This window comes from Platalea leucorodia, assembly GCF_965183815.1.
Source record: "Platalea leucorodia genome assembly, chromosome: 2".
NCBI lineage: Eukaryota > Metazoa > Chordata > Aves > Pelecaniformes > Threskiornithidae > Platalea > Platalea leucorodia.
Window position 1 is genome coordinate 75,963,415 of NC_138824.1, and position 21,997 is coordinate 75,985,411.

Genomic DNA, 21,997 nt, shown 5'->3' on the forward strand with positions numbered 1-21,997 from the left:
GAGATGTTACTAAATAAGGTATTTTAAGAAGCACGCAAAAGATCTGGTGGCAGAAAACACTGGCCAGCTGCCTGGCTGTCACTGGCATCTTCAGCTGATGTCAGTGGGAGCTCTCAGCATGGGAGTGGAGGGAAGTATCTGCTTCGTTCCTCCAAGAACGTACACATTGAAACCATTGTGGTACCAGGCACTAGGCAGCTTCTGGTAGAGGCGTGTATAGTTATCTGTTTTTCGGAGCTTCCTGAGGAGTTCAGTTTGACCGGATAGCTTTTCTTGAAAGAAGGAATTTCAGAAAATTATATAGTACTCAAACCGATGGCTATTTTATGGGATGAATAAAATTTGATACACAGCTAACAATAATGGGTCTGCTAGCCAGCCATCCTGCCTGTGATTCTGCCTGAAAGGAACATGCGTGAGTCTGCGTGGATTAGTTCAGTTACCTGTAGGGCTAAGTGATTTCATGTTTCTGAATGGGAGTAATCTGTTACAGGAAATAATATTCACATTTATTCACATTTCAGTCTTTTTGTTTGTTTGTATTTTTGAAGACTGCACATCAGCAGAGACTATGGCTATCTTCAACAGGTAGGCTATCTGGCCTTCTCTTGCTGTGACTGACTGTGCCAGCAAGACAGCAATTAATCCTCTCTCCCTTCATGAATCACCATTGGGTGTCCTGCAGAGAGAGCAGGAACCCATCACAAGGGACATGAGGAGTTTCTTAGAGCTGGAACAAGAGCAAGAGCTTCAGTGAGTTATTGGTGATTCCTTGAAAACTAGTCAGATGCAGGGCCTGGCCCCAGTTTCATGAAGACTTTCAGAAGGAAATAAATGAGGAAAGGAGAGGCAACACAGACCAGATTGGGGACACATGGTCTCAGTTAGTTCTCTGATATGGAAATGGAATGCACATTTTTTGCAATGAGGAAAAAATTTCCATCTCAATAGAGGAGAGGCTCCCAGAGCAGTGTGCCTGTCAGTGCAGGGACGTGCAGCACCCTGCAGAGCTTTCAATGAACTATTTTCATTTGGCTGAAGAAAGTTTCTCATGAGCTGTTTATCCAAACTATCATAAATAGACTAAAGCTGGGAGTTATATAGTCTAAAGGGCCACTGCAACACTTACAAAACAGGACAAAATCTCAGAGGCATTCTCTATCCTTGGAGGCTACTTAGTCAACCTTTTACCAGCCCCAATGCAAGTGTTTCATCTGGAGCATAATTAATTTTTTTTTTCTTCTCCTTTTCATGTGACTGTTTCATTCTGGCACCAATTTTGTTGATGCACTTTGCAAAGTTTCAAAGGGTCTTTGCTCCAAGGACCTGTAATCCAGGGTTGTTAACAGCAAATCTAGTGTTACTGAGAATGAAGGTAACCTTGCGCAGCGTAGAGCTTGGGAGCAGTAGTATTCACTGCTGGTGTTTCTATCTAATGAAAATGTGCTAGTTTATACAAGACATATGATGCCCCGTCTTCCCCCATTATGTCATGATGGATGGTGTGACTCAGGGAAGCAGTGTTGTGTATATGAGGACCCAGCCTATAAATTCCTGAGACTAGCAGAAATCATATGATCTATTTTACATATATGAAGAGTCTGTTGAGCTTACTTTACTGAGGACTGAAGAGAGCATTTATCTTTTTATCACTCTCTTGCCCCCCTCTTCCCCCCCCGCATTATTTATTTATTACCTGGATTACTTTCTACTACCTGGTTAGCTCACAGCCAAGGGTTCAAATGCCCCACCTGGGGTTAAGCATCATTGGTCTTTCTAAGACAACAAGAAATTCTTATTCTATTTCTGATAAGATAGTAATAAAGCAGTTCATAGTACTTGGCCAAGAAAATGAGTTGGTAACTGGTGAGGCACTGGAACAGGTTGCCCAGAGAAGCTGTGGATGCCCCTTCCTGGGAAGTGTTCGAGGCCAAGTAGGATGGGGCTTTGAGTAACCTGACCTAGTGGAAGGTGTCCCTGCTCATGGCAGGGGGGTTGGAACCAGATGATCTTTAAGGTCCCTTCCTGTAATTTGACTGAGGCAGGGAAACATGGAAGAGGCCTTTAGTTTGTCCTTCCTGGCTTCTCTGCTGAGGCAGGAGATCTGTCCGCATGGAGAAGAGAAAACTCAGTGTTCCTCTGCACTAAATTTTACCTGGGGTGGCGTTGAGAACCTGACGTGGCACTCTGATACAACCCAGCTGTTCCCCTGGTGTTCTCCATTTCACAGAGAGAGTGCACAAAACATCAGTTTATGCTGCTGGTGATACAAAAAGACTATGAAAGGGAAGCAGAAAACCACCTATAAGCCATATTGCTTTCATGTTTTATAGATCTTATATTCACCCAATGTTTTAAAGTATTTACAAAATATGTGACATATTTGTCTTAGTTACTTAATATAACAATTTATAAGATACATAAAATGACTTCTTTTATAATACTACTATGGTAATATAACTAAAAGAGACAGAGAGCTTTGGCTGGAACTCAGGAAAAAAAGGAGAGCCTACCGCCTTTGGAAGAAGGGGCAGGTGACTCAGGAGGACTACAAGGATGTTGTGAGGTTATGCAGGGAGAAGATTAGAAAGGCAAAGGCCCAGCTAGAACTTAAACTGGCCACCGCCATTAAAGATAACAAAAAATATTTCTCCAAATATATCAGCGACAAAAGGAGGGCCAGGCAGAATCTCCCTCCTTTGTTGGATGTGGAGGGAAATATTGCCACGAAGGATGAGGAGAAGGCTGAGGTACTTAATGCCTTCTTTGCCTCAGTCTTTAATAGTCAGACTGGTCATCCTTGGGATTTTCAGACCCCTGAGCTGGGAGATGGAGATAGGATGCAGAATGAAGCCCCAGTTGTCGAAAAGCTGGCAGTCACTGACCTGCTCCTCCACCTGAATGCTCACAAGTCCATGGGGCCAGACGGGATCCACCCGAGGATACTGAGGGAGCTGGCAGAGGAGCTGGCCAAGCCACTTTCCATCATTTATCAGCAGTCCTGGTCAACCGGGGAGGTCCCAGCTGACTGGAAGTTAGCAAATGTGACGCCCCTCTACAAGAAGGGTCGGAAGGAGGATCCGGGGAACTACAGGCCTGTCAGCCTGACCTTGGTGCCGGGGAAGGTCATGGAGCAGATCATCTTGGGTGCCATTACATGGCATGTGTGGGACAACCGGGGGATCAGGCCCAGTCAACATGGGTTTATGAAAGGGAAGTCCTGTTTCACTGACCTGGTCTCCTTCTATGACAAAGTGACCCACTTAGTGGGTGAGGGGAAGGCTGTGGATGTTGTCTACTTGGACTTCAGTAAGGCCTTTGACACGGTCTCCAACAGCATTGTCCTGGAGAAGCTGGCTGCTCACGGCTTGGATAAGTGGACTCTGTGCTGGGTTAAAAACTGGCTAGACGGCTGAGCCCAGAGAGTGGTGGTGAATGGAGACAACTCCAGCTGGCGGCTGGTCACGAGTGGTGTTCCCCAGGGCTCAGTGTTGGGGCCGATCCTGTTCAATATCTTTATCGATGATCTGGATGAGGGGATTGAGTGCACCCTCAGTAAGTTTGCAGATGACACCAAGTTGGGTGGAAGTGTCGATCTGCTGGAGGGTAGGAAGGCCCTACAGAGGGACCTGGACAGGCTGGATCGTTGGGCCGGGGCTGATTGTATGAGGTTCAACAAGGCTCAGTGCTGGGTCTTGCACTTGGGTCACAACAACCCCATGCAACACTACAGGCTTGGGGAGGAGTGGCTGGAGAGCTGCCTGGCAGAAAAGGACCTGGGGGTGTTGGTTGACAGCCGCCTGAACATGAGCCAGCAGTGTGCTCAGGTGGCCAAGAAGGCCAATGGCATCCTGGCCTGTATCAAGAGTAGTGTGGCCAGCAGGACCAGGGTGGTGATAGTGCCCCTGTACTCAGCATTGGTGAGGCCGCACCTCGAGTACTGTGTTCAGTTTTGGGCCCCTCACTACAAGAAGGACATGGAGGTGCTGGAGCGTGTCCGGAGAAGGGCAACGAAGCTGGTGAAGGGTCTAGAGCACAAGTCTTATGAGGAGTGGCTGAGGGAGCTGGGGCTGTTTAGCCTGGAGGAGGCTGAGGGGAGACCTTATTGCTCTCTACAACTACCTGAAAGGATGTTGTAGCGAGGTGGGGGTCGGTCTCTTCTCCCTAGTAACAAGCGATAGGACAAGAGGAAATGGCCTCAAGCTGCGCCAGGGGAAGTTTAGGTTGGCTATTAGGAAAAACTTCTTCACCGAAAGGGTGGTCAAGCATTGGAACAGGCTGCCCAGGGAAGTGGTTGAGTCTCCATCCCTGGAGGTATTTAAAAGACGGGTAGATGTGGTGCTTGAGGACATGGTTTAGTGGTGGACTTGGCAGTGCTCAGTTAACAGTTGGACTCGATGATCTTAAGGGTCTTTTCCAACCTTAACGATTCTATGATTCCTCCAGCCGCCCAGGCCCAGGACCCAGGACTTGCTGCATAATGGCACTCAAGATGATTTGTTCCATCAGGCAGCTCTGCTCCTGTTACTTAACATAGACAAATGTAAGGTTAGAATTCCCAAAGAAAAAGGAAATTAAACTAATGAAAAAAGGTTGTTTTTCTGCTTCAGCTGCAGAAGAAAGCAGAATACCATCATCTGCTGACTACCCAAAAGAAAAAGAAAGACAGTATGGTTTTGTCAAGGCAGTCTTTATTATTGCTCATAACTGTTCCATGCATAATGTCTGTGCTATCAAGCCCTGAATGTTTGCTGATCCCATGGCACTTTGCATATCAGCAGGGCCTGATAACTGTGCTTTCATGGGTGAACGCCAGTATCCGGGACAAATTCTAGCTCAGATATCTTCCTGTACCCTCTAGCTCCAAATGAATATCCTACAGTACTATGAAGTATTTCTATGCAAGAAAAATTGGTTCAATCATATGAACAGGTATTATATCCACATATTTTTAAAGGTGTTGAAAAATTGAGAGGACATAAAATCCCAGATACTAAACTGGCTTAAGAATTGAAGTGAGATCTTGGAAAATGACTGAGAAAATTGAAAAATGCCAGTCTGATTACAGTAATTTCATGTAAAGAAAACACTGCACATTGAATATGAAAAGACCTTTAAATCTAGCCAAGAAAGAACCAGTGAAATAGAATGCATTCAAATGAGAAATAAAGCACACACTCTTAACAATGGAGGCAATTAGGCAACAATCCAGTACATGTGAAGTGATGGATTCACTTCATCTCTTGAAATTTTCACAGTAAGACTGAGTGCCTTTCTCATCAATAGCACTGATGGAGCATCTGGGTGAATTATTAGAATCTGTGACATGCATGAAGTCACAGCATACTTTGCTTTTAAGGTGTAGGGCTTTGTTTACCTGCAGATTTCCTGCTGGCTGAATTGCGGGAAACAAGGGGGAAAATAAAACCAAAATAAGCCAAACATTTATCAAAGGAGATGAACAATTGAAATGGGTGCTAGGACAATAGTTAGAAAAATAGTAAAAACTGTGAAATAATTGAATGGGCAAATTATGTTCTCAGATGCCTACATATTCAGATATACCAGTGCAAACTTGTCTATGTGAACAGATATATATTGTACCCTACAATATATAACAGATATATATTGTACCCTACAATGAAAAGCATTACCTGCAGGGCCACTTTAACAGGAACAACCATTTTAACACAAAGAATGAAAGAACTGAATATACAGCAGCAAAGGAGATAGATCTAAGTAAATCTAGCTGTTTGGTGGGATGAAAATTTAACTTGTGAAGCAAAAAATACCTTAATTCTGCATGGTTTTTTTTAATAGTAAATTAGAGTTTGTTTATTTTCATAATTAGTATTGGGCATCTTTCAAGCAGTCTTTTCCGAACATACTATTTATTAGCAGGAACCAGTTATGACTGAGACATGGCCGGCAAGGTAACTCGTGCAATCCTGTGCCCAAATGACTGAACTGGTTAGCAGTGTGGCGCTTCTGTGACCATCAATGCCACTATGCCCTTGCCAGTGCTGCTTAGGGAGCTGGGTGCAATGGGAGCTTTGGAAAGGGAAAATCCTTTCCCTTTTGTGTTCTCCATCAAAAGAGGCTGACTCCAACCGGAGGAATCCCATCCTTCTCAGAAAGCACAGACAGCTGTTACCCAGCTTGTCACGTTTCCAAGGTTTATGCCTTACCCGGGAAATTTCTCCTGATCCAGAAGCCCCAGGCTAATCAGCTGCCATCACCACTGCTGCTGGAGGGACTAGCTACAAGGAAGGAAGGAAGCTATTTTAAAGGAGATTCTGTGAGGAACTGTGGGCAAAATTGTTTTGGAATTATTTTGGAGGCAGTAGTCTGCAAAAATTTTTAATAGTGGCACCTTATGCATCACCAGTAAGGGTAACAAAATTAAGGGAGACCTCAGTCCACGAATTACTTAGAAATTCATAACAAAAAACCAAAGCAAAGCTTCTAAGTATGGATTCATAAACAACGAAACATATTTTACATCATTACTTGTACAGCTCTGATCTTGGCCTGCTTCAGTGCATTTGAACTATTCATGCAGTTGTCAACAGATGCAAGTGAAAACATGCTCTTCAGGCTGTTCTGTCTTGCTCGCTCCCTGAAAGGGTCCAGCCTAAAGCCACCTTTACCAAATACTGTGCCATTCACTGGAACAATTCTCATATAAAGGCTCCATTAAGACAAACAAACAAACCAACAAACAAACCAACAAACCACCAATCAACACCACCAAAGAAAACACTCCTGATCTAAAAACACAACACTTTTGAGGAAGTAACTTGGGTTCTTTCCTTTATAGGTTGGCAAGTTTATTATCACCTTCCTTATCACACCAACAGAATGGGAATGTCCCACAGCACGGCTGCAGCCACGGCTTCCACAGGACATTATACAAGGAGAGCTGCTCTGGGACTGGAGTCAGCGTCCTGCGATGCTCTTCTATGGCTCTTCCCATCTGCCGTATTACAGTGTCAAAGAGGGGTTCCGTGTCAGCTGACAGAGGTTTGGCTTCCGAAGGGTCTCGTGAGAGATCAAACAGCAACGGAGGGTCATGATGGGTCACACCTTCCCCAAAACATGGGCAAAATCCTCTATCATAACAAGCCCCAGCCCCGAGTGGACGGAAGACAGGGGTCACATAATGAGCCTTCCAGATGGCTCCACCTGGCAGGAAAGGAAGAAGGCTTGCAATGACACTGGTGGTTATCACAAAGCATTAGAAGAGAGAATGTTTTTCTAGAGTTCATTTCTGGTTGCATTTCAGCTCTACACTTATTAGTTGATATAGTATTGTAGTTTCATTTAAAATTAAGTGCCAGAGAATTAAACCAATAATGTAAAATAATTCCTGACGTTTGAAAATTTCTCCAAAATTTTCAGCAAGTATCAGTTATACCTGACTTTGTTTTTTATGAAGACATGAAAAAAAAGATTTGGGGTTTCCATGGCTTGCTTCCTTGTTAAGGTAGCAGAAGGACAAAGGACTGAGGCAAGGACTTCTCCATGAGACAAGGAGGGCATGGACTCCCCAGGCCTTGCATTCAGACAGAGAGGTGGGTGAGACCCATCCTGAGCTCCAGTAGCCTGTCCGGCATGTCACGTGCCTTTGAGCCACAAACAAACTCTTTGTGCCATACAATACAGGCAATACTAGTAACTTCTTTACCACCTTACACCTGGAACTATTTGGAAAGCTACAGACCCGGAAAAAATGTGTGAGACAAATCTGCCCTCCTGTAAATTGAACCTAATTCTTGGGAAAGAAGTTCTGTACTCACTGTCCTTCTGGTGCCACCGCACAGCATGTAAGTGAATGCCACAGTAATGAAACAGGAACTCGTGCTCTGAGTGCTCAACTGTTCCTCGCAGTAAAGGCATCAGGTCCCGGCCATCAATTACCCTAGCAGAAAAAACGGAGACTATCAGACTGGGGTAAGCTGTACAGGACTGCGTTCCCTCTGCACACCTCTTGCTGGAACTGGCAACTCTGAATGAGGAAGATGCTTGTGGAAGATTGCAGGTAGATGCTGAATCTCAAATGTAGAGAAGAGGTCACTGAGCTGTGGTAACATTTATATGTCTAGAAAAGGAGCAGGAGTGAAAAAGAAAATGTCAGACTCAGAATGTGTTTCCAAACCAGATTTTCCATTGTCTTGGGAGAGAAGGAGGAATAAAGACACTTGTGTTTGTACCTGTCCTGGGGTAACACCCCTCCAGCCAGATGAACTACTGTAGGATAAATGTCCATAAGGCTTGTAGGTTCATCAATAACTGTGCCTGCAGGTAACACTCCTGGCCATCTAAATATCCCTGGGACTCGGATTCCTCCTTCCCAGCCTCCCATAGCTTTTCCACCTTTCATAAAAAAATAATATATTTTCATTAAAATAAATGTTACATTTAAAACAGAGACATTTTGGACAAATATTATTGTATTATCATAAGCTGTCTAATGTTACCTTTATGAGCCTTCCTTACCCTTTTAGTTATACCACTAAGCTCCTTCTCCTCAGCATCAGTGAAAGTGTGTTCACTATATCAGACCTCTCGAGTGACCTTACACACTTACTCCCTTCTGTTGTTTTACAAACACATTGCCCCATCAAAATTCAGTGTAGATAAAATTTTCAGGCATAAAGTGATATCCCAGCCTAGTTCTCCTCTTTCTTTTACAATCCTATAACATAGCAGTTGTAGTTAAAGCAAGGGTTCAGATGTAAGATGCAACTAATATTTAATGAGAAGTTACACAGTCCTCATCAAAATTAACTTGTGATCAGTTGCCTCACGAGGAAATGCCAGTTTGAGAGTTCATGCTTATAAAGAACACATGAGCATGATAGAATTCTCTAGATTTTTAAATGCCTGATTAGAATGAGACAAATTTGCTTCTAAGTGAAAAAACACTGTTACTCCTTGGGCGTACAGTCTTATCTAAGCTTTAGGGATGTTCTGAGTACTTTACTGGGTTGTCACCGTCCCTGACAGCTCTTACCTCTGTATCTTCCATTCCAGCCACCCAGCTGCCTTTTGCCTTCTTTTCTTTCCAGCCATCCACCATGATCAGAGGCAAAGTAAATTAGTGTAGTATTTTTCAAGCCTTCCTTATCAATAGCATCTAGAACCTGGCCTATAGACACAGGAATATGTGTGTATTAAAAAGCAAAAATACCACTTACACTACATAAATTTTAGCCTCTGACTTGTAAACATTCATCAATGTAATTTCTTATCTATATAGGGCTGCTCATTGTTTAAAAGAAGAGTTTTTTGGGTCGAGATTTGTAGCTGTGATTTCACTGTCTGTAAAACCACAGAAAATTTGTGATGTGCTGTAACCCCTCTGTTATTAGTGTTATCACAAAGGCGTGCAAGAACCACAGTCACAGACAAGAAGCCTGTATTGTTATGGGCAGAAGTGCCGTGTGCTGTAAAAATACGGAAAGAAAGCATGATCCAAGGCCCCCCAAAAGTTCGATTCTACACACATGGTGGCCATCATGAGAAATGAGAAAAAATGTTGTGTATCCTTATCTTATACAGTCTAGACCACAGTTAGTATTTGCATTAAATTACTGGCTGGATATAATATGCATTAATAATATAGGGCTTTTTTAATTACAAGTCATTCTTGAGCTGTTTCTGATGTTCTTAATTATATTTGTGGTGTGTAATTGCTTGACAAGTAGGTTTGAAAACCAATTCTTTCTGAATGTATACCTGGTTCTTATCGCTTTTGCAAATGTGGCTACATTTGCTCTGCCATGACTGGGTGATAAATAAGTCTCCTTCCTCTCCAGAAAACAGGCTGAAAAATAACATGAATCTAGTTTCTGGGGATATATCAATTAACATTTATGAACATTTCTGGATTTGTGAATGGGCTGAAAAATATTCAGTACTCTGCTGAGTGTAGCAGTCACAGAGAAATAACCTGCTGGTTTACACCTGGAATTAATTTGCTTATCAGTTTTATCACCTTCTGATGTGTCCTACTTCGAAATAGATAAGGCATGACCATAAGAGACTGAAATTACCTGATCTTCAACAATCAGAGAAAACTAAATAATTCTCAGTTCATGTAGTATTTAGTAAGTAGAGCAGGAGAGGTCCTTGACAGGAGCCAATGGGACATGGTTAAAACTGGTAAACACTAGACAAAAAAACCTGAGTGAGCAGAAAGATGTATTTGGTCCAGTCCTGGAGAAAATAAAAAGCCAACACTATAAGCCAACAGTGCTCATACAGGACTGACAGATGTTCATGAAAAGCTTAGGACTTTTTTCCTTCCTGCTTTTAATTCTCTTCCTTGTTCTTTTAAAAATGACTGCATTTTTATTGTATATTCAGACCTAGGTATTAGGTAGTTGGAGGCATTGTTATTTGCTATGATGACTTACCAACCATCCAGTCCATCTCCTCTACATTGTCTCCGTACAAACCGTGGCGGCTCCTCCCAAGAAACTTCTGTGTGGTGAGGAGAGGGGTGTGGGAGTGTAAAAAGGAAAGAAAGAGGAGGAATGACTTGTGCTTATTTCTAAAAAACAGAAATCAACACTTTGTTATTAGGGAGGAGGGTGCTCAATACATACAGAGGTCAGTCGTAATGGAAAATGATATGATTTGTGTGTATACATATTTCAACAATCACTTCAGAAACATCTTACTTCATAAGGTATTAAAATCCAGTGATTAGGATCTGACTGACAAAATAATGTTTGGCCTGTATAAAATGACCCTCTTTATTCCCTGAATCATACATGGAAAAGTTTCAGATTGAAGCTCCACTTCCTGCTATTGCAAACCACCACAGCGCTTACTGAGATGAAGGCAGCAGGTTCATCTCCTGCCAGCTGTTGCCCACGTGTCAGTCCATACGATAAGGCTACCTCACAGCTCTACTTCCCCTTCCCCAGCCCACACACACATTTCTGCCATCAGCTGCTAGCTCTTAAGGCTGCAATGTTGGTCTCATTGATAGAAATATGTATTTCCTCAGAACAGCCTAGAAATATTCAATCCAACATGTGGAAATTTGGAAATGTTATCAACTTTAGCGAAGCTAGGAATAACAGACATCCTTAAGCAGCAGCTAATTTTTTTGTTTAATACTGTGATATCATTATTAATATTATTAATAATTAATAGGCATAATAGTACTTATGATCCTATATAATATTATAAAGACTTCACATGGGAAAATGCTGTTTAAAAGTTGCAAGACATGCAAGGAGCAGAAAAAATGTGGTCAAAGGAAACACACTTTACCTTTCAATAAATGAAATGGACTCTCTTAAGATAAGGGACGTAGTCCTGTCTGTCACCATTGGCTGCTCAGTAACTTCGTGGTTTCTCATCATAATGCAGTTCCAGTATCGTACAAACCCGTAACTTGAGAACCAGGACACAAAGAACAGGAGACTAAACCCAGCAAGGCAGGCCAGTGTTTTCCAGCGGACTGAAATCAAGCCAGTCAGTCTTCCTAGGGCAGCAGTGAGAGTAACGAGGCTAATCATCTCAGTGTAAAGCCAGAGTTTGCTTCTAAAGACTCTGTCCATCTCTGGTGTTTCTGTTGGTTGGCAGTCACTTATTAGCGTAAAAGGCATCCCATAAAAATAGTCAAACCCGTGGTTTAAAGGGTGATGACAATGGTCATTGCGGGATTCACAGTTAACACCTTGATGCCACTTCCCTGAAAATATAGATTATTAAAATATAAAGAGACAATATTTAAAAACAGGCTTTTCCTTGTACAAAACATTTCTCAAAAAATGGTTGGGTTTTTTCCTATTTGTGATAACTTCTTTGTCCTACACAAGTATACTGAGTATGTAGTGATATAATGGGATATATTGTATGATTGATGAAAGTAAATTTCTACAAATTATAAATTTCCAACAGTTATTGGTGCTCTGTATATATACATGCCCTGCAGTTTTGATCAAATGTAAAAAACTGGACTATAAAGGGAACTAGAAATTGAGAAAAATTCAGGTTTTCAGAACCAAGCAAAAATGTAAAGCCTTCCTGGAGACCTGTCAGGTATGAAATAGGAGGAAATCCTTTCATAAGCACAGGGCAACATAACATTGTTCTGTTGTCTCTTTACCTTCAAGATGCTATGCAGACTTGTTTCTGGAAAGTTTTAAACGGCTTGATGTCAGGATTATGGCAACACTCAGTGACGTGTTGGTGCCAGACTGTTAAGGGAAGCTATGGATGGCGTAGTCAAGTAACTGGCAGCTCTGCAGTGGGTTTGCCAGACAAACCACCAGATCCAGAAGAACTTGAGCTCAGGAGATCAGGATTTCTCATGAAGCTGTACATATGTAAGTAACTTTGCTGATAATAGTATCTTCGTATACTGGATGAGAATCAAAGGCCTTGTTTTATAAGTATTTTTGCCATTTATTTGTATTATTTCATCAAATTTAAAAAGTAAAAGACGCCTTCTTTTAAATTCTGAAGTCTCCATGTATCAAAAGGAACATCTCCTGACCTTTTGCAATACAAGTTGTTCTTTATTGTGAACATTTGTCTGCTATTATGATGAATGGCACATCAAAACCATGCTTTTGCTTCCCCTCCAGTCTATCCAAACAGACTGGTTAGGCACTTACACAGAGACATAACAAGTTGGCGCATTTGGCTCACACACCGAGGCTTGTGAATATCTGAATCAAGTGACCAAAATCTACCTCTCATCACAGAGATGCAGTTTAATTGCATTTTATGATCTCTGATGTAATGCAGGCCTTGGATACCAGATCTATAGATCAAAATGAACTTTTAGAATTTTACTTGAAAACTAATTTGCAACTAATTCTTATTGTGGAGTAAAGAACTGTGTACTTACAGAAGGATATTATCCTTAACAAATGGTTCACTATGTTACCAATACGTATACTAGCAGCCAGCCCTCAGTAGGTTTCAGTAGAATTACTGTGCATTACAATAGGAGCAGAAAAAAACTTCTTCAGAGGAAAAAAATTGCTGCTTTTTGAATATAAATATAAAGAAAGAATGAAGGTTCTGTTCTAGGCGCATGAATTGCGTTCAGCTACAATCTCTACTCAGTTTACCTCTTGACATCTTTAGAGCCAGTGATACAATGAAACAGGTTTATAATCAATACATAGATGCATTGGTCATAAATACAGGTGCAGCTAAAGCATCCTTGGACTTCAGATGCACTCCAACACCTAAATCTCCAGCTGAGGTTGATAAAGCCTTCTGACATGCTACCAAAGACTCGAATTTCCAGAAGATAAACTAAGTATGTAATGAAGATAAATTAATCTTTGAGGGCTTATGTTATAAAACATGGTCTTTCTGACTACAAAGAATCTGCAAAGCATTTCCCAACAAAAGGTCTCATTATCACATCAAGCTGAAGGTTATTAATAGGATTTAACTCTGCAATTAAACTGGTTGTGCTTAGAGCCAAACAATCACAAACCATTCAGGTGAGTCTATTTGTGCTCATTCAGCTGTGGTGATGTGGGTATGTAAGATTTCTTGCTTCATGACTTGAATGTAAGTTGTTCTTATGGGGTTTTTTTTGTGTCATTTATCACTAGTGCTTTCCATCATCCCCTAAGGTGGAATTAATCAGAATCTGTCAATACAGTTAAACTAAGTGATGCTGTTGCTTTCTATGGTGCGATTTTAGCTGAGGTGCCCACAGGTAAAATTCCAGCCCAGTTTGCTAGCTAGCTTCTAGGAGGGGTGCAGCACAATCTCCCTGCAGGGCAATTCCTTTGGCAAAGTGGAGACAAATCTGATTGTTTTGTTAGGGATTACATGCTGAAGCCAAGCTGAAGCATGTGGCTAATAGACATGGGCTTTTTTATAAGCTGATTAAAATAACTAAAATAATATAGCTTCAAAACAAACAGGAGAATAACATTCAGTAATATAGGACTTAAAATGCTTGGAGAGCTTCATTTAGTATTGTCCTGTATAGTTTAGATTTATTCTGCTGAATGAATACAAATCCATTCCTGCAGGTACTTTTATTAGTAAATTCAATTTATTTGTGCAGCCAATATTTTTACGTGTCAGACATAGATTTTGGATATTGACATTTAGATGCTTAGATGAGACAGGACAAATAGCTGAAAATTCAGCTCAGGAACGTTTGTGTTTTATCAGTCTGTGGAACTATGTGACATACCTAAGATAAATAATTATCATAGAATCATAGAATGCTATGGGATGGAAGGGACCTTTAAAGGTCATCTAGTCCACCCCCCCTGCAACTGGCAGGGACATCTACAACTAGATCAGATGACTGCTCAGAGCCCCATCTAGCCTGTCCTTGAATGATTCAAAGGATGGGGCATCTACCACCTCTCTGGGCAACTTGTTCCAGTGTTTCGCTACCTTCTTTGTAAAAAATTTCTTCCTTATATCTACTCTGAATCTACCCTCTTTTAGTTTAAAACCATCACCCCTTGTCCTATCGGAAAACATCCTGCTAAAAAGTCTGTCTCCATCTTTCTTATAAGCCCCCTTTGAGTATTGAAAGGCTGCAATAAGGTCTGCCTGGAGCCTTCTCTTCTCCAGGCTGAACAACCCCAGCTCTCTCATAGGAGAGGTGCTCCATCCCTCTGATCATCTTTGTGTCCCTCCTCTGGACCCTCTCCAACAGGTCCATGTCCTTCCTGTGCTGAGGACCCCAGAGCTGGATGCAGCACTGCAGGTGGGGTCACACCAGAGCAGAGTAGAGGGGCAGAATCACCTCCCTCGACCTGCTGGCCAGGCTGCTTTTGGTGCAGCTCAGGATATGGTTGGCTTTCTGGGCTGCTAGAGCACATGGCTGGCTCATGCCCAGCTTTTCGTCTATCAGTACCAGTACCCCCAAGTCCTTCTCCTCAGGGCTGCTCTCAACCCCTTCATCCCCTCATTGGGGATTGCCCTGACCCAGGTGCAGGACCTTGCACTTGGCCTTGTTGAACCTCATGACGTTCACACAGGCCCACTTCTTAAGCTTGTCCAGGTCCCTCTGGATGGCATCCCGTCCCTCAGGCGTGTCAACTGCACCACTCAGCTTGGTGTCATCTGCAAAGCTGCTGAGGATGCACTCAATCCTGCTATGTCATTGATGAAGATTTATTAATTATATAATTAATTAATTAAGATTAATTATGTGCAGCTGGATCATGACCAAAAGTTACAACTGTATTACAAAAAAAAAAGTCCTGTAGAATATAAAGTAAAATGGAATTCTTATTAATACTGAAGGAGGTAATGTTTTGTGGGCTGTACTGAAATCTTGGTGAACTACAGTAGCAAGCTGCAACTAAAGAAGAAATAATTGCTTTGTTTCTGTTTTTGAAGGGCCAAATCCTGTGATATTATGAACTAGTTCTGTTGTTTTAAGTAGCAGCTGTTCCCTTTTCCAATAACATTGGAAAAATAATCATATACTTGATAGAATAGTATTAAAGAAATATTAACATATTTTCCATTATATATTTTAACAACCACAGCTGTGCTTGAAAGAAGGTCAACAGTAAGGATTATTCTTTTTATCAGATGCTTGTTCTTTTAAGAGAGATTCTTTCTGGTCAAGATTTCTTCTTACAAGATATTCTTAAATCAGGAAATAAAAACGTTACAACTGAGGGTTGAGCAGTTGCTAACTAAAACAAATGGTTTGAGTGAGATGTGCAGGTAAAACACATTCTAGGCCATCTTCAGGAGTGTCCCCATACCTATCAGTCCTGTGCTGTAGCCTTGCTGCTGCAGTATTTTGGCAAAAGTGGTTTCATTTGGAGGAAGCCCTCCTGAGCCGGCATTCCAAAAAATAACACGGTAATTGTTTATAGCATCCATCCCTACAAAATACAATAATAAACAATCTTAGTAAATATAACTGGTAGAGTACTTTTATCAAATACAATCCCTTGTTTCCTGGTTTCATTGGTATTATAGTGTTAAATGTTTATCCTAATACTGTTTGTTTGGGGAAATTAATCTAGGACACTGGACAAGAATAAGAAAGAGTTAAGTCTCTCCATTGTGTAATACCTATTCTTCTTTGTCTTTCATAATGAGATATTTTATTTTATTTTATTTTATTTTATTTTATTTTATTTTATTTTATTTTATTTTATTTTATTCTATTCTATTCTATTCTATTCTATTTTATTTTATTCTGAATGGCACAGTTGCATAGGAGTTTTTATATTTCACAGTGGCATCCAGGCTGTATGAAGTGCACTTACTTAGTGTGAGTGTGAGGGTGGGGAGGAGGGTAGGGAAACTTCAGCCTGCTGACAGCCTCAAACTCCAGCTTGCATAAGGCTGCCTGGGAACTCAAGATTTCCCTGCACGGTGGCATGGCTGTCATCCAACATCTGAAACCCACAGAGTAGCTATCTAGCACCATAATCTTCTCCTCACCTGCAGGTTTACACCCTGTTATTTAGCATTATATAGTGGCGTAACCTCATCATACAACGTAACGTGACATACAATCTGTCATGGAAGCGTTGAATGTGTCTGGCCCTGTAGTTATAGTGGGAGAGTCTGTACAAGCTCACGCGCGTTTTCAAGCTATCTGTCTCAGTGGAAGCTGTCATGATAAAAGCAGGACAACGTGTCAGCTTCAAAATGCCTCGGGAATGAAGGCCCTGAAGATCATTTGCAATAGAACAAGCATTAGAGAGTCGCTGTTAGAAACATGTAGAGCTATTTGTTTTTCATACCTCTTCATCTCAGGGATGCAATTTGACAGGATAGTATTTTTTCTTCAAAAACAGAACTGGGGAAAATAATATAGCTGTCAAACTGTTATTTCATAGGGCGGATTAATTCTGACACATAGGTAACAAAGCTTTCCTGTAAACGACTCGTTCTGCACCTTGACTAGAGGGAACGGACACACATCTGCATAGATCTCCTCTGCTCTCTGCAGGGCTGAGTTGTTTCTGATATCTGATGAGGAGTCACCCATCACAGAAATTAATGTAGCTAGTACTTTAGAAATGTGTTATTATTATTCATGTTCTGTGTAATGACTTTTTTGAATGTAACAATTTGTACTAAATCCATTCTGGCTGCAATCTGTACAGTAGAGCACCAAAATGCCACGGAAGTCGTGAGCTGGGGGGCAGCAAGCTGCTCTGCAGAGCTGGTTCTTTTCTGCCCCAGGGCAGTTCATTGTACCCCATAAATCTAGATGCCACCTCAAAGGTACTAGACTTAGCTGCTGTGTCTTTGTGTGCCTCAGTGAGGGATGACATGTCTGTGGCACCCCTTCTGTTTGCACACCCTCATTTCTTTTGTGCCCATTGTATGACATTGTTCCCTTCATCAATAAAGCAATGTTTAAAGGCTTCTTGGTTTTGCAAGACAAACCTGATCGGAGGGGATATCTGCCAGTGAGGAAAGCTGCTCTGCTGGGGGTGCAAAGGGGAGCTGCAGCGATGTGTTGGGTCAGTTTTACTCCTTCCTTTGCCAGGCGATCAATGTTTGGGGTCCTAAAAATGCAACCAACACTGTCAGATATCACTCAGAGGCTCTTCAAGGGAATGGGGATGAGGAATAATATACTTACCTTTATTTTGGGAAGTTTCTTCTATTTGAAGATGGCCAGGAAATTTTTTTTTTAAATTTTATTTTAATTTTCTGAAGTGATGGGGAAATACTTTTTTTTTTTTTCTTGCTTCATTAGCAATTGCTATCTGGATAAATTTCAAGCCAATCATTCCTGCTTGTTTCCCAAGTCCTCTGAAGGGCCTTGCAGAAATGTACCCCACTGCTCTTGAAAAGAAGACTTATGCCTTGGGGATGATGCTATGCTGAAGTGGAGGCCCAGCCATGCAGAGCCCCATCAGCTACCTACAATCGTCAGCTACCTATTATAAACTTGGCAGCTGGTGCCGATCAGGGTGAGATTCTGAGAACTTTGCTGGATGAGGGAAGCGATCATACCAAATTTGGTTTTGTTCAAAGAAGTGACAAGCTGGTAGGAAGCCAGCAGGCAATACCATGGCACAGTTTTCAAAAAGAAGGCAAATTCTATGTCCTTGGGTCTGAAAAGAGAAGTATTTCTCAGCAGCATAGCTCATTGCAGTGATTTATACTGCATTTTGATACGAAACTGGGAAAGAATGGCAAAACAGAGTTAAATGAGATAATGAGGCCTGATATGTTGAAAGATGGGACAACATTTCTGTCTTCAGGTATGTGTAAGTGCTTAGCGCTTCTCAATGCCAGGCACTTAAGGAATACACAAGAACAGTTGACATATTCCCACAGTAAAGCAGCTTGGAATAGCAGAGCTGGCCCTGGGAATGCCCTCTAGGCTGTGAGAGAATCCTGGTAGTGCTTTACATTTACTGTTAATAGCACCCATGGGAAATCCTGCCATTTCTGCAGGCAATGAACTTGAAGAGAGCTCGAATAGCTGATGATGGGTAGAGGATTGCACTCTTATATTAAATAACGCACCAGCTCTGTTCACCGTTATGCTCAGTTTCCTTACCTAATAGTATCATTCCCATAGCAACCTACATCCCCTATGCCGAGGTCGTCAGCCATCAACAGGACAATGTTTGGCTGTGTGACGGTGGAAAGCTGTGCCAGCGGTGGCTGCAGAAGCAGACTAAGAATCAGGGGTGCAACCAGGGATGTCCTGAAACACAGAAGACGACAAACACCAACTTTAATGGAAAGCTTCTATAGAAACAAATATTGAGTATGAATATTTGATACCCGCCAGCCCTCTCACGATTATATCTAACCAAGGTATGCAGCTAAGCTATGTGGCTTTACGGAAAATTGAGGTAGGCCGTGCGGTACTTAACTATAATTTAACAACTTTAACAACTTAATGACCTTAGGAGAAGTGAAAGAGAGAGGGGGGAGAGAGAGAGAAAGGGGAAAGAAGAAGAGAATCACTGGTCCTGGATCCAGCGTTGGACCTGGCAACGGGGGTATTTGGTGGAGAGAGAGGCGGGGAGGGGAGAGAGAGAGGGAGTCCGTCCCTATTTATACATTTCAGTCTCTGGATCTCTGGAGCCTTCTCTCGTCCCAGTTCAAGGAACGGTAGAGATACCAGTTGAATTAAGAGGGGCGACCAGTCAAACCAAGAGAAGTGATGGGGAAAGTGATTAACAAGTCCCCTTCGTTATCTTCCGTGAGCCTTCTCAAATGGACCCTCTGGCCGTCCCCCGGCTCACTTACTGGGGATGGCGCATCCAGTTTCCCATCCCAAAATCAATCAAATCCTTTTCAGGGGCGTAAGGTGCCTTGGAGGCAACTCCCACAATGTCATCAGGTCGGGGCTCTGCCCTCATACTCTCTCGAGTGGGCTGGTCAATTTGGAGGGGTACTTTCTGTTTGTCTTTCCAGGCTTGCATGAGCTTCTCTAAGGCTATAGTAGGCATACCATCCATTAACTCCCAGGGAATCCCCTTTTTGATTCCCTCTGCCCACAGCAGGTTTCTCCTTGCCCCTGAGGCCCGAGGGGGTGGTCGATTTTCCCACTGTTCCACTCTCTGTACAGCAGTTCTTGATTTTATAGCCCCGCAGTGAGACCCATTCTCCTACCATAATTTTTCAGTTCCTGGGCTACCTCCCCCCAAGTCATGGCCCCTCGTTGTTGGTTCCACCTCCCCCCTCCCCTCGGGGCTAGCGTGTCCCTTAGACAGTCTTGCAGCTGTACCACGTACAGTTTCAGTGAGTCTGGAAGACCCCGGATCAGGGGAGTCATTCTGTCAGGGTGTGCATTTAGCAACATCGGGGGAGGCTGTTGAGAGACTAAACGCCTGTCATGCATCAACTGGAGACAGGCAACATTTTGTAAACTTTCAGTTAAATGATTTGTATTGGGGGTCTCAAAACACACCAGGTCTCCTCTTTCCAGAGGGTCTAAGTCTCCTGCCCAACACGCAGCTCATTGGGTTAACAACCACGGCTCTCTTTGATCATCAGTGGTTAAAAATACACCGGGCCCCCAGTATCGCTGCACCTCATCTTCTGACAGTAAAACTTGGTCTCTGCTGGTCAATGAGACCCTCCATACATACTCAGTCTCAGATTCTTGAGCCTGCCTAGTATATTTTTCCTGGATTTTTGTTAGTTCAGTTGCCAAATACAGCACCATCCGGGTGGTGATTTGCGAAGCTCCTCCACCTTGGCCTTCGGTGGTCTCCGTTTTAATTAATGGTCTCACAATTGCCTGCTCCTTTTCAGTTTTGGGGTAAAAAATTTCTTGACTAGTTCCCAGTTCCTTGAGCGGGTATAGAGGTCTTAAGTTGGACGCTGGCTTTTTGGCTAAGTTTGTCAAACTCGAAAATCCTGGATTGCTATCCGGAATTGAGTCATGATCTGTTCGATCGTAAACCCCCCACTCGTATTATTCTAATTCAGACAAGAAGATTTTCCCTCGGTCCAATGCATCCGCTAGAGCCGTGTGAGCCTGCTGGCTGGTGTTGCGCTCCACAGCTAGCTGTTTTTGTGAACTCTCTAGCTGTTTTTGTGAACTCTTATTTTTCTCACGTTCCCCTGTTAATTGGTTCTGCAAAGACCTAATTGTTTCTCCTTCCATCTGCCTTGCCAAATGCCTTTCCTTTTGTGCAGCTCCTAATGTAGCACACACCAGAGCTTTTCCTTTACCCGCTTGCCGCTCCTTCTGTTTCGCAAGGGTGACTACGATTCACCACTGTCTCAGGGTCATGCCAATTATCATGAGCCCAAGCTATTCCAGGTGGAGTAGGGCATGCCTTGTACTCCTTCAACTTCTCAAAAATCAGGGAGCAGTCAAGCATCGACATCCCGGTTCCAGAAGTGGTAGAGATACCAGTCAAATTAAGAGGGGCGACCAGTCAAACCAAGAGAAGTGATACCAGGACCCTCCCCCGGGCTGTATGTGTGTGGGGGAATAGGAGGCTTCACAGACTGCAGGGGATGGGGCCGAGACAAGGCCCTCCTGCCTTCGCAGGACTCCCTCCGTCACCTCCAGTCCTGGTACTGCCTGGTCCTGGCTCCCAGCCTTTACATTGTGCTTTTAGCAACCATTGAGCACCAAGGCTGTTTGAGACATCTCGTTGTTTTGCACTAGCAGTTCTCCACACCTGGCCATTCATCACTCCTGCCCCATGCGGCTGAAGACCCTCCTGTGAGAGCTTGACTGCAGACCATGCCACTCTCTGCCCAGATGGAGAGGGTGTATTAAATGTTGATCATTGACCCGAACAGATATCGTGAAAAGGAAAATGTCAGGACTGTAACTTTAAAATCTCCTTTTCTGATTGTTTCCAAACTTCCTATCTTGGGAATTTACACGTGACAGATGACGTGCAAGTTATTTTGCTTTAGTGGCTCGGGATGTTTTTTAGAAGTTGATCTGGGAAACTGAGGATGGGATCAACTTCCTCTGACATCTTTCTCACCCAGACTAGGACCTTTGTGTCGTGAAAAAGTTAAGAACAAGAAAAACAAACAAAAAAACAAATCACATTGTGAGTACGTTTTATAGATAAACAACCCTACTCTTTTATAATACAGTATTATGTCATTATGAAACTTCACTCACTTTAGATCTAAGTATGATATAACAATAATTAATGAACTTTTTTCTTACCAATAAGATGTTAGTTGCCAAATCATTTCTGCATTTGGAGTGTTCAGATCCTGCAAAACCAAGAGAGAGCGCCTTGTCATGTTTGCATCTCTCTAGTAATCACTGCAATAAAAATAAATAAAAAACTTAACCTAAGCCTATCAACATTCTCTCTGTTTTATTTACAGCTCAGATCAGACCCTAAATGAAGAAGAGTAAAGGTATTGATGTTATTTTTATTCCTAGCACTTCTTCAATTCTTAGAGGAAATTTTCTTTTTGTGTAGAGAAGTTTATTTTAAAATAGCAAAATAATTTTCTTTTGTTACGTGACTCAGCTATATGAAAAATACTTACTGTTCAGAAAGGAAGAGAAGAGCTTTTTAATAATCCAGTCCTC

At 42.4% G+C, this 21,997-nt stretch overlaps 1 protein-coding gene across 1 annotated transcript; it reads right to left on the reverse strand.

Moving 5' to 3' along the window:
• Positions 1-6,413: 6,413 nt before the first annotated feature.
• On the reverse strand, positions 6,414-21,707 carry LOC309600881 (arylsulfatase D-like). Its single transcript, XM_082333508.1, has 10 exons — positions 21,620-21,707; positions 18,518-18,667; positions 17,389-17,510; positions 15,741-15,863; positions 11,290-11,713; positions 10,422-10,558; positions 9,017-9,151; positions 8,214-8,376; positions 7,800-7,921; positions 6,414-7,185 (listed from the first exon to the last, which is right to left on the reverse strand). Exons 1-10 carry the CDS (start codon positions 21,697-21,699, stop codon positions 6,815-6,817), a joined length of 1,827 nt encoding a protein of 608 aa, XP_082189634.1. The 5' UTR covers positions 21,700-21,707; the 3' UTR covers positions 6,414-6,814.
• Positions 21,708-21,997: the final 290 nt, after the last annotated feature.

Excerpts from the sequence above, each read along its gene's own strand:
- LOC309600881 (XM_082333508.1), bottom strand. The coding sequence starts at position 21,699 with ATGACAAGGCGCTCTCTCTTGGTTTTGCAGGATCTGAACACTCCAAAT. Across the intron at positions 18,668-21,619 it reads TGGCAACTAACATCTTATTG|GACATCCCTGGTTGCACCCC; the intron begins GTAAGAAAAAAG and ends TCTGTGTTTCAG. Across the intron at positions 9,152-10,421 it reads GGAGATGGACTGGATGGTTG|GCCAGGTTCTAGATGCTATT; the intron begins GTAAGTCATCAT and ends CTGTGTCTATAG.